Raw genomic sequence first — 12101 nt, 5'->3', positions numbered from 1 at the left:
TCCTTCAGGATCTCTTGTAGGGCAGGCCTGGTGGTGACAAAATCTCTAAGCATTTGCTTGTCTGTAAAGGATTTTATTTCTCTTTCACTTATGAAACTTAGTTTGTCTGGATATGAAATTCTGGGTTGAAAATTCTTTTCTTTAAGAATGTTGAATATTGGCCCCAACTCTCTTCTGGCTTGTAGAGTTTCTGCCAAGAGATCTGCTGTTAGTCTGATGGGTTTCTCTTTGTGGGTAACCCGACCTTTCTCTCTGACTGCCCTTAACATTTTTTCCTTCATTTCAGCTTTGGTGAATCTGACAATTATGTGTCTTGGAGTTGCTGTTCTCGAGGAGTATCTTTGTGGCATTCTCTGTATTTCCTGGATTTGAATGTTGGCCTGCCTTACTAGGTTGGGGAAGTTCTCCTGGATGATATCCTGCATAGTGTTTTCCAACTTGGTTCCATTTTCCCTGTCACTTTCAGGCACACCAATCAGACGTAGATTTGGTCTTTTCACATAATCTTATATTTCTTGGAGGTTTTGTTCATTTCTTTTTACTCTTTTTTCTCTACATTTCTCTTCTTGCTTCATTTCATTCATTTGATCTTCAATCGCTGATACTCTTTCTTCTAGTAGATCAAGTTGGTTACTGAAGCTTGTGCATTTGTCACGTATTTCTTGTGTCATGGTTTTCATCTCTATCAGTTCATTTATGGTCTTCTCTGCATTGATTATTCTAGTTATCCATTCATCCATTCTTTTTTCAAGGTTTTTAGTTTCTTTGCGCTGGGTATGTAGTTCCTCCTTTAGCTCTGAGAAGTTTGATCGACTGAAGCCTTCTTCTCTTAACTTGTCAAAGTCATTCTCCATCCAGCTTTGTTCCGTTGCTGGCTATGAGCTGCATTCCTTTGGAGTGGGAGATGCGCTCTGATTTTTTGAATTTCCAGCTTTTCTGCACTGCTTTTTCCCCATCTTTGTGGTTTTATCTGCCTTTGGTCTTTTATCATGGTGACGTACTGATGGGGTTTTGGTGTGGGTATCCTTTCTGTTTGTTAGTTTTCCTTCTAACAGCCAGGACCCTCAGCTGCAGGTCTGTTGAAGTTTTCTTGCGGTCCACTCCAGATGCTGTTTGCCTGGGTATCAGCAGCGGAGGCTGCAGAAGATAGAATATTGCTGAACAGCAAATGTAGATGTCTGATTCTTGCTCTGGAAGCTTTGTCTCAGAGGTGTACCCAGCCGTGTGAGGTGTGAGGTGTCGGTCTGCACCTAGTGGGGGATGTCTCCCGGTTAGGCTACTCAGGGGTCAGGGACCCACTTGAGCAGGCAGTCTGTCTGTTCTCAGATCTCAACCTCCATGCTGGGAGAACCACTGCTCTCTTCAAAGCTGTCAGACAGGGATATTTACATCTGCAGAGGTTTCTGCTGCTTTTTGTTTAGCTATGCCCTGTCCCCAGAGGTGGAGTCTATAGAGGCAGGCAGGCCTCCTTGAGCTGTGGTGGGCTCCACCCAATTCGAGCTTCCTGGAGGCTTTGTTTACCTACTTAAGCCTCAGCAATGGTGGGCACCCCTCCCCAGCCTCGCTGCCGCCTTGCAGTTAGATCTCAGACTGCTGTGCTAGCAATGAGGGAGGCTCTGTGGGCATGGGACCCTCCGGGCCAGGTGTGGGATATAATCTCCTGGTGTGCCGTTTGCTAAGACCCTTGGTAAAGCGTAGTATTAGGGTGGGAGTTACCTGATTTTCCAGGTGTTGTGTGTCTCAGTTTCCCTTAGCTAGGAAAAGGAATTCCCTTCCCCCTTGCACTTCCCAGGGGAGGCGATGCCTTGCCCTGCTTCAGGTCTCACTGGTCGGGCTGCACCCGCTGACCAGCACCGACTGTCCGACACACCCCAGTGAGATGAACCCAGTACCTCAGTTGAAAATATAGAAATCACCCATATTCTGTGTCGCTCAAACTGGGAGCTGGAGGCTGGAGCTGTTCCTATTCGGCCGTCTTGGGTGCCCCATCCCACTGTGCATTTTTAACATATACACATACTGATCTTCACAACACCTCTGTGGAGTTGGTTTAATTATTTCCATCTTACAAATTAGGAAACTAAGGGTCCACAAGATTAAATAGTTCTTTCTAAACAGGTCTGAAGTGTGCAGGCAGAGGTACTCCATGTTAGTCTGGTTGCAAAGTCTATGCTCTTAGCCAGAAGGGTAATTATTAGTAGGCTTGAGCAATTATTGCCAGCATCCAATCTAAAATCCTAAAGAAATGAAATGGACTCTGAATATAAACTTCACATTGTAGTAATGATTTAGCTAGAGGAAGACTGCTAAAGATTCTCTTCTTGGGCTGTATTATCTAGTTTGGTGGTGTTGCAGCAAACTCTTCATTGACTTTGGGTAGAAAATAGACATGCTCTATGTATATTAAGAGGAAAAAGAGTTACCTAAAATTTTCTCTAGGATATTAAGCAGGAAATAATTAAACAGACAACACTCTGAGCTCCTATAGTCAAAGAGGGGTTAAATGATGTCATTCAGGATGCATCTTGGTATTGGCAATTTTCTAAAATAGCAGATTGGTTTTCAATTTGGATGCCAATTAAGAAGTGACTTTTCCAACTGTTGAAAGCAGCAAGTGGAGGTGCGGCCCTAGTGGCCAGGACTCTGAACTGTGGCTGCTAGTGATACAGAATGAGATGGACTAACCCCACAAAGGACATCACTAGATAGAGATAAGAAAAAAGAGTAGTTAGATATATCTGTTCCTCCTGGAGCCTCAAAACATCATTATTCAAGATCACAATCAAGGTCAAGAGAAAGAAAATGAAAGTCAAGTAATAAAGGAAGAAAACACAGGAGCTGGAACAGAAGCAAAGAGGCAAGAAGACATGAATCCAAAGAAAAATCCTCTAAGAAACACAAATCTGAGGAACATAGTGACAAATAACATTCTTCTGATAAAGAAAAAGAGCAACTAAATTAATCTGAAAATAGGACAAGCACAAATGCAAAAAATGAAAGTCATCAAGAGGCAGAAGTCACTCAAGATCTAGGTGTCGTGAAAGACGCCATCGTAGTAGAAGCAGGCTGGAGCAGAAGTCCCGATCCAGGAGTAGGGAGTGGAAGAAGTCTCAACCTAGAAGCAGAGAGGGGAAGAAATCAAGATCCAGAAGCAGGGAAAGAAAAGGGCAGATCAGGTCTCATTCCTGCTCAAGATCGAGACAAAGGCATAGGACTAGAAGCAGGAGTGGGACAAAGAGTAGGAGTCGAGATAGAAAAAAGAGAATTGAAAAACTGAGAAGATTTAGCAGAAGTTAAAGCTGGACTCTGAGTCCACTTCCCTTCAGAGGCAGAAACACAGCAATGGATACACAAGAAGCTTTAGCTAGGAGGTTGGAAAGGGCAAAGAAATTATAAAAACAGTGATACAAAAAAATGGTTGAAAAACAAAAACAACAAGAAATAACTGCAGCAGCTGCAGCTACTGGGGTTTCTGTTCTCAATGTTGTTGCTCTGTTGGCATCAGGAATGCAAGTAACACCTCAGATAGCCATGACAGCTCAAATGGCAGCCCTGCAAGCTAAAGCTTTGGCAGAGACAGGAATAGCTGTACCTAACTACTATAACCCAGCAGAATTTCAATGTGAATCCATTGAAATTTGCTGAACAAGAGAAAAAAAGGAAAATGCTTTGGCAGGGCAAGAAAGAAGAGGACAAATCTAAATCTGCTGAAATATGTGAAAAGTTGAATTTTGGAAACTAGGACCAAAATGTCAAATTTAGGAAATTGATGGGTATTAAGAGTGAAGATGAAGCTCGATGTAGCTTAGTTGATGAAGAAAGTTACAAGACTCTGAAGCAATAGGAAGAAGTATTTAGAAGTCTAGATGCTCCGTATGAAAAGGCAAGATACAAATCCACACACAAAGAGGAATGGGTTTGGGTTTCACATCTTCAATGTGAGGAATGGATGCAGTTTGAAAAAGATCATACTTATAAAGTTTGGGACTTTATAGACTTCTTGTTCTGATATCAGGTCCTTGTTCACCAAACAGCTAGCATTCTAGCTTGCATGGGTGTTACACTGACTTTCATTTTTTGAAAAATATGAATTTTTGTAAATATCAGATAAGTGACACTGGTGTTAGTGTTGTAATCAGGTTAAACCCACTTCCATTAAACTTGACAGGGCTATAGAAGGACAATATATTTTAGATCATGAATTCTACTTTTCAATATATAAAAGCTGCAGGTGGGATAAAAATCTCATACATGGATCTTTTTCGTGTCCACTGTCTTGTGTACTTTTGTACTTAATCTTGTACAGTTATTTTCATCTCTTGAAACATGAAAGAAATGTTATGTAGCTGTTCTTTAGAAGATCTGGCCATTTGGTACATAACTTAGCACAGATAACCTGGGTGGTGATGATAATAAAAATGGTTTTCTCAAAAAAAAAAAGTGACTTTTCCTCACTGTCATGCTCCCCATTACACAATAGAACAGAAAACAACATAATTGTCACATACAAATTGAAACTGGTCTGCACATGAACAAAGAAATACGTGTTTGTTTTACAAATTTCTAATTTTTATTGCTTATTTTTTCAGAATAAAAATACAAAGAAAATTTAATAGTCACTTATTCTCAGTTCTAGGTAATTTAGCACATTCTAAAGAGTTAGTGTTCCATCTTCCATCACGAAGAAAGCCCCATCTCAATGAACATCAGTTTGGAAACTGTTGTGTGGGACCATTAAGCAAGTCTGTGCTTACTGAGTAGACCCCTTGTATGCACAGAAGCAAAAGACACACTGCTTCCTCTCACTATGGCTGGGTGAAGCATTTCTGACTTACCAGGCTCCTCACAGCAGCCTTCACGTCCTTGTTCCTCAGGCTGTAGATGATGGGGTTGAGCATGGAGATCAACACTCCATAAAAGAGGGAAATGAGCTTGTCTGAAACATCCTGTTTGTCTGCCCCCAGGGGGTCCTTAGACTTGGGCTTTGCATACATGAAAAGAATAGTCCCATAGAAAATCACCACCACAGTACGATGTGCAGAGCAAGTGGAGAAGGCCTTTCGCCGTCCCTCAGCTGAGGGGATCCTCAGGATGGTGGTGAGTATGCAGATGTAGGAGACAAAGATGAAGAGCACTGGGACCTCCAGGAAGATCACATTAGCCACCCCCATGCCGATCACATTGATGGAGATCACAGGCCAACTTCAGAACTGCCAGGATCTCACAGGTGAAATGATTAATGATGTTATCCCCACAGAAGGGTAACTGTACTGCAAGAGAGATCTGCACCAAGGAGTTGGCTCCACCAGCCACCCAGCAGCTGGCAGCCATGGGCACATAGGCAGCCTTGCTCATGACTACTGGGTACCTAAGGGGGTTGCAGATAGCCACATAGCGATCAAACGCCATCATGCCCAAGAGCACACACTCTGTGGCTCCCATGGCAAAGGAGAGGAACATCTGTACTGCACAGCCTGAGAAGGAGATGGTTTTCCTGGGAGTTAGGAAACCGTCCAGGACCAGAGGAACTGAAGAGGTTGTGTAGCAGATGTCCAGGAAGGAGAGGTTCCCGAGGAAGAAGTACATGGGCATGTGTAGGTGGGAGTCGGACACAGTCACCAGGATGAGGACCCCATTGCTCAGCAGGATCACCAGGTACATCAGCAGGATGAGCACAAAGAATGTTTTCTCCAGCCTTGGCTGATCGGACAGGCCGAGCAAGACAAATCCTACCACAATGGATTGGTTGGCCACTTCCATTTTAAATTCTCTCTTCCCCATTTAGGAAAACTGAGAACAGCAAACATGTTTATAAAGACCAGTATGTGGTATTTATAATGAGATGCTTCTAGAACATATAATCAAATTTACCCTTTGAGATGCCAAACTGTAATATCAGCAGCTAACAGATAAAATTCACTGCCTACTGAAGTTAACTTAAAAGTCAGGACATGTCAGATCAAAAGCAGGAGAAGCAGACCCTGGAAATCTAATCAAACCATGATAAATGAAAGAATTTTCATCAGATCAGTGGTATTAACATACTTGAAGGAATGGATATGTAAGGAAGGATCTGAATAAGCTCCATAACAGAGGATTTTGAGTGCATTCTGCATGGTTCCAGCACTGTCCAGGGAAGTGGGCTCCTCTGGCCAGCCCTACTTGTCCCTGAATTGTCCCTGCAGTGTCCTTGTGGGCTTCAGGCTGTCACACTCAGTGATGCTGGCCACTGACATCACCCCACCCACTCCCCTGGCTCTAATTCTCTGATGATGATTCAGCTTCAAATACAGTCCTTCCCAGGGAGTATGTGATGAGCAGAGATCGGGAAGACTAGGGTCTATCCAGCATTTACATTTGTTACTTGATTCCTGGTTTCTAATTCATTCCTCTTGAGTTTGGTTGGAGATCTCCCTTGATTGCCCTGTCAATGAGGAGTTTCTGAGCAAGAGAGCTTGGAGACACTAACAGAAGCATTTCCATATCCCCTCTAACCAGGCTTTGTTCCCAGTACTGCTGTTTCCCAGTCTGCTCCAGACCCATGAAGGAGCAGGAATAGAATCCAAGGACAAGTGTCCCTCATGCCTCCCAGTGTGAGTTTGTGGGTAGATTCTGTGCTTTGGGAGCAGTTTTATGTCACAGCTCCTAACTCAGGGCCTTCTATATCCGAGCTGACCATTAAACCACTGCAATGTCATAGTAATGGTTTCTCCATGGAAGAGCAGACAATTCCACCCAGGCTTACAGAGGGATCGCTCAAAGGAGGCTGAAAATGGCACTGCAGACCTATAGATCCAGCACACTAGAGAAAACCTCAAGCCTTGGCCAGGCGTAGTGGCTCATGCTTGTAATCCCAGCACTTTGGGAGGCCGAGGTGGGCAGATCATATCATGAGGTCAGGAGATCGAGAACATCCTGGCTAATACGGTGAAATCCCGTCTCGACTAAAAATACAAAAAAATTAGCCAGGCATGGTGGCGGGCGCATGTGGTCCCAGCTACTTGGGAGACTGAAGCAGGAGAATCACGTGAACCAGGAGGCGGAGCTTGCAGTGAGCCAAGATCGCACCACTGCACTCCAGTCCAGGTGACAGAGCGAGACTCTGTCTCAAAAAGAAGAAGGAGAAAAAAGAAAACCTCAAGCCTTGACTTCTCATGTTAAGATGAGGAAGCTGAAGCTCAGAAAGGAGCACAGGCAGCAAGGACAGGGCCAGGTGGCTCCTCACCTGCTCCCCAAGGCTCCTTCCCTTACCACTCTGATTAGATCCTTGCTGGTCCATCTGTGCCAGAGTAGAACTACCAAGCACTAAAGAGTCGACTATGAAGTCTTGATCATCCTCTCTCTCCCTAGGATATTCATGAAGAGTAGAGGTATCACACCTTTCTCTGAGATCTCTGCCTCATGTCAGGGCTTGGGTGGGGGTGGATGGTGTGCCTGGGAGCCACACATTCCATCTGTAACTATCACACTGTTGCTGGCTGGGAAAGATCTGGTGGGAGAAACTGGGCCCAGTTTGAAGCCATCCTCATGCAGTTATCAGAGGAGATTGACTGTGAACATCAGGAATATGTGGGGAAAAGAGATCTGTCTTCAGAGTTACTAGCACTGCTGACTGGAAAATCTTAGACTTGGCGGAGATATTGTAAAGATATTGTAAAAAACTGGTCTTGTCTCGCTTCCCTCCAATGCACAAATACCTTCCATACAACACAATTTTCCAATTTTTGTTTGGAACATCTTAAGGTAGGTGGAGCTCATACCTCCCATTCCTTTGTTGATGGCCTCCATTGCTAGAAAGGTTTTCCTTACGCTGGGCAGAAGCTTCCTTCTAATGTTATTCCCCATTCTTCCCACTACTCTGCCCCATCCCCACACTGGCCTAGACTCCCAGAACATGCCTGCTCCCTTTCCCTTATAAAAGACCCTATGGAAGCTATGACCAAGTTCCCACTCACAACAACCTTTGCTCTTCTGCTCACCTACCTGAAGAAGGTTTAGCCACAGAGAGAACCCAGTCTACGTCCAGTGTGGAGATAAGTCCATGGTGGAGACAGGCACTTACCTGGACAAAAGGTCTCATAGCAGGGGATGATGCTGGAAGGTCTCCAGGCTTGAGAAGTGATTGTTCCAACTGCCCACATTGACCATCTCCAGCTAGCCCCATCGGTTGGGGCTGTGCCTGGAAGCATATAGCAAATTCTATTTAGCTGTCTTGGAACTAAGTAATTTCTTCAAATTTCACAGCAAGGTAAAGGGAATGTGGGATTGGCCATAGCTGAAGGGGCTCTAGCTGCTAACTTTCCTGGGCTTCTCCATGCCTGGTGAGATGCCAAGAGGAAGGACAGCTCGAGGAGCTGCTTCCAGCTGATTCTGCAGTCACGTCCTGCCTGCATGCTCAGGGCGGGCACCCTGTGCCTTCACCCAGACCTGCTCTCCAGAGATTCTATCAGGGAGCCATGGAGCAGTTTAGAGCCTTGGTTGTTTGGGAGCCAGTTTTAATCCCAGAAGCAATTTAAAGTTTGGTGAAGGGCCTCACAGGAGTTTAGGGTGTGCGTCCCACAAACCCAATTATACAAGTTGCAGACAGCTCTATGTAAATCTTAACTCTCGCTGCAAAGAAATGTTCCTTGGATTTGTCAACCCGGGAGGTGGAGCTTGCAGTGAGCCAAGATCGCGCCACTGCACTCCGATTAAAAAGTTCTTATCCGGCCGGGCGCGGTGGCTCAAGCCTGTAATCCCAGCACTTTGGGAGGCTGAGACAGGCGGATCACGAGGTCAGGAGATCGAGACCATCCTGGCTAACGCGGTGAAACCCCATCTCTACTAAAAAAAATACAAAAAACTAGCCAGGCGAGGTGGCGGGCACCTGTAGTCCCAGCTACTTGGGAGGCTGAGGCAGGAGAATGGTGTAAACCTGGGAGGCGGAGCTTGCAGTGAGCTGAGATCCGGCCACTGCACTCCAGCCTGGGTGACTGAGCGAGACTCTGTCTCAAAACAAAACAAAAAAAAAAAAGTTCTTATCCTGTCCTTATTGGCATTCCTGCAAGTAGAGGCAATAACTAAGTTCTGACCATGCTTTGGCCACAATGTTATGTCTGTCTGAGGAGTCTGTGCCACTTGCCTTTGCAACCCTGTCAAAACAAGAGGGAAAGTCTTTGCCTCTGCTGAGACAGACACACTGGTCATCTACATGTGCCCCGAGCATGGCCTCCCCTGCAGCCCCTCAGCACACAGCCAGAGCTGACCAGCCCTGGCCCCTGCCCTTGAAATCAGGAAGCAAGGGACATGTGCCATGGGCCAGCACCAGATGCTACAAAGACAGCAAAATGACAAGGACAGGGCCTCTGGCCTCCAGAAAGGTCCTGGTGACAGCTACATTCTGTGAGATAATTGCCAAGTGCCCTTAACTTATATGAGAGCCTGGGGGCAGGGAAGAGTCAGAGGAAGAAAGGGAAAAGAGCATGAGGGGGTTCCAGTGTAAGAGACCTGTCAGCAGAAGACATTGCAGGGCTTAGGGACAGATCAGGGGTAAAGAGAAAGGTTGAGCAAAGGGCAGGGTTTTAAAACCAAGAAAGAGAAAGAAAACGAAATAAGACAAAACAAAACAAAAACAACAATAAAAAACCAGAGGAGACAGAAAGGAGAGGATATTTAAACCAGCATGGGTACCGGGGACTGAAGGGTTGTTTAGACTTAGTATCAAAATATTCCCCAAGTTATCCCCACTGTGATGGTTACTGAAGATAAGGATGAAAATAAGTCTTTCTTATAATTGAGGATTATGGATTAGTGGGCAAGGACGGTTTAAGTTAATAATCGGGCACTAATATTAATAGTGGTTGCCACATTTTGCAAAATGCTTTTAATCTCCTTTTACCTGGCTACCGAGATTAACTTATACTCCCCATTCCCACTGCAAAATGTGGGGACCACCACCCATGTCAGGTTCCTGGCTGCCCAAAATGCCTGCTCCCACTAGCTGGGAGTTACGCTAAGGGTAGTTACGATTATTTCCCAGCCTACTCAAGCCAATTGTTAATCTTGTAGTTGTATTAAGTTAATTTAAATTACACAAACTGACCTAAAAAGAAAGTGGAAAGTGCTGTCTTTATGAAAACTAAGTTGAATGCTTTGGATAGATTCATAGTAAAATAAATTGCTGTCATACCAGATGTCAGGGAGAAAATTGTTAAAATCTAGACAGATTCTGCACCACAATTCTTCTGCAAAAATCTTCAAATTCTTACTCTGCTTTAAGAAATTTAAATTGAAAATTGTAGACAATGTGCCATGGGTGTGATTTATTTAAGAGTCCAATTAGTGGATTCACAGACAAGAAAACATCCTCTCTCTGTGTCAAAAGATTGGAAAATAAATACAGTTGTATGTTTTCACTTAAAAGAAAATGTTTAAAGTAGTGATTCTCAAACTTTTTCTTAACCTCAAGACTCCTTTTTTTCCAGATATTTCTCTTGTCCCTTTCTCTATTCTTCTTTTGGTATTCTTATTTTGCGTATGTTACACTTTTTGTATTTGTCTCACACTTCTGGGATATTCTTTCTGGGTTTTTTTCCCACAGTCTTTTTTCTCTTTGCCTTTCAGTTTTGAGAGTTACTATTGCAGATTCTCAAGCTCAGACATTCTTTGTTCAGCCACGTGCGGTCTATTAATGTGCCTATCAAAGGCATTCTGCATTTCGGTTACAGTGGGTTTGATACCTAGCATTCCTTTTTTATTCTCTCTCAGAATTTCCATCTCTCTGCTTAGATTACCCATTGGTTTTTGCATGTTGTCTGCTTTCTCCATGAGAATCATTAGCATATTAATAACAGTTATTTAAATTCCTAGTCTGATAATTCCAACATCTCTGCCATATCTGAGTCTGGTTCTGATGTTTGTTCTGTCATCAAACTATGTTTTTTGCCTTATAATATGCCTTGTGAGTTTTTGTTGAAAGCCAGACATGAGGTAGGGGGTAAAAGGACCTGCAGTAAATGGGCCTTTAGTAATGTGGTGGTAGAGGGTAGGGTGGGGAGAGATGGGTGGCAGGAAGTGTTCTATAACCCCATGATTGGGTCTCAGGCTTTTAGGAAGCCTGTGTCACTGGAATGTGATCAGTACAAGTGCCTCTTAGTTTTTTTCTCCCCTTTAGTCAGGACAGAAGGTCTAGAGCTTGCTAGAGTTAGGCATTTCTCTTATGCTGGGTCAGTTAGGCTCTGATAAAACCCCAGTAGGTTAGACCTTGGTAAAAGAATGCTCTGGGCCAGGCATGCTGGCTTACACCTGTAATCCCAGCACTTTGGGAGGCCAAAACAGATGGATCACTTGAGGTCAGGAGTTCGTGATCAGCCTGTTGCAAACAATTGCTTGGGGTCACAAAGAAAATGAGCACTCAAACAAAGGATTTCTCAGCAAGGCAAATTTACTTCTGCTGAAGGGTGCTGCTCATGCTCTTGGTTGCTGCAAGAGCACAAGGAACAAAGGAAAGCAGGGGTATTTATTCCAAACACTGTCCCTACTTCTGTGTCCTGTTTCCATTGGCTGGAACTGGACCACACATGCTAAACTGATCCCAACTGGCCAGGATCTTAAACTTTTCCTAAATAGGTAAACATGCAATGGAGGAATAAAGGAAAGGAGGAGGTACTTTTGGGGGAACTAGGAAGCTAACACATTCCCAAATAAAGAAGAGGATGTGGGTTATAGACTGACTAAAGCTAAGGCATGCCTGGACATGTCCAAGCACGGCAAAGGCAGGAAAGATTACTTGCAGAACAAAGAACAAGAAGGTTGTACATACTTTGTCTTTGAAGAGGTACTTTACTGTATTTAACAAGCCTGACCAACATGGTGAAACCCCATCTCTACTAAAAATACAAAATATTAGCTGGATGTGGTAGCACATGCTTGTAGTCCCAGCTACTCAGGAGGCTGAGGCAGGAGAATCACTTGAACCCAGTAGGCAGAGGCAGAGGCTGAAGTGAGCAGAGATAGTGTCACTGCACTACAGCCTAGGCAACAGAGCGACATGGTCTCAAAAAAAAAAAAAAAAAAAAAAAAAGATGCTTTGTTGTATTTCAAAATGGTTACTACAAAGTATG

General features: G+C 44.1%; 1 protein-coding gene and 1 pseudogene across 1 annotated transcript; one reads left to right on the top strand and one right to left on the bottom strand.

Moving 5' to 3' along the window:
* Positions 1–2647: 2647 nt before the first annotated feature.
* LOC111535042 lies at positions 2648–3960 on the top strand (annotated as a pseudogene).
* An 845-nt stretch (positions 3961–4805) lies between these two features.
* Positions 4806–5760, bottom strand: LOC111536833 (olfactory receptor 13C7-like). The gene is given in 2 exon segments (XM_023203355.1): positions 4806–5193; positions 5195–5760. Coding segments are annotated over 2 exon segments (954 nt in total).
* Positions 5761–12101: the final 6341 nt, after the last annotated feature.

This window comes from Piliocolobus tephrosceles, chromosome 14 (assembly GCF_002776525.5).
Source record: "Piliocolobus tephrosceles isolate RC106 chromosome 14, ASM277652v3, whole genome shotgun sequence".
In the NCBI taxonomy this organism is placed as follows: Eukaryota; Metazoa; Chordata; class Mammalia; order Primates; family Cercopithecidae; genus Piliocolobus; species Piliocolobus tephrosceles.
Note: the sequence above shows the minus strand (reverse complement) of the source record. Positions and strands in the feature narration are given on the sequence as shown.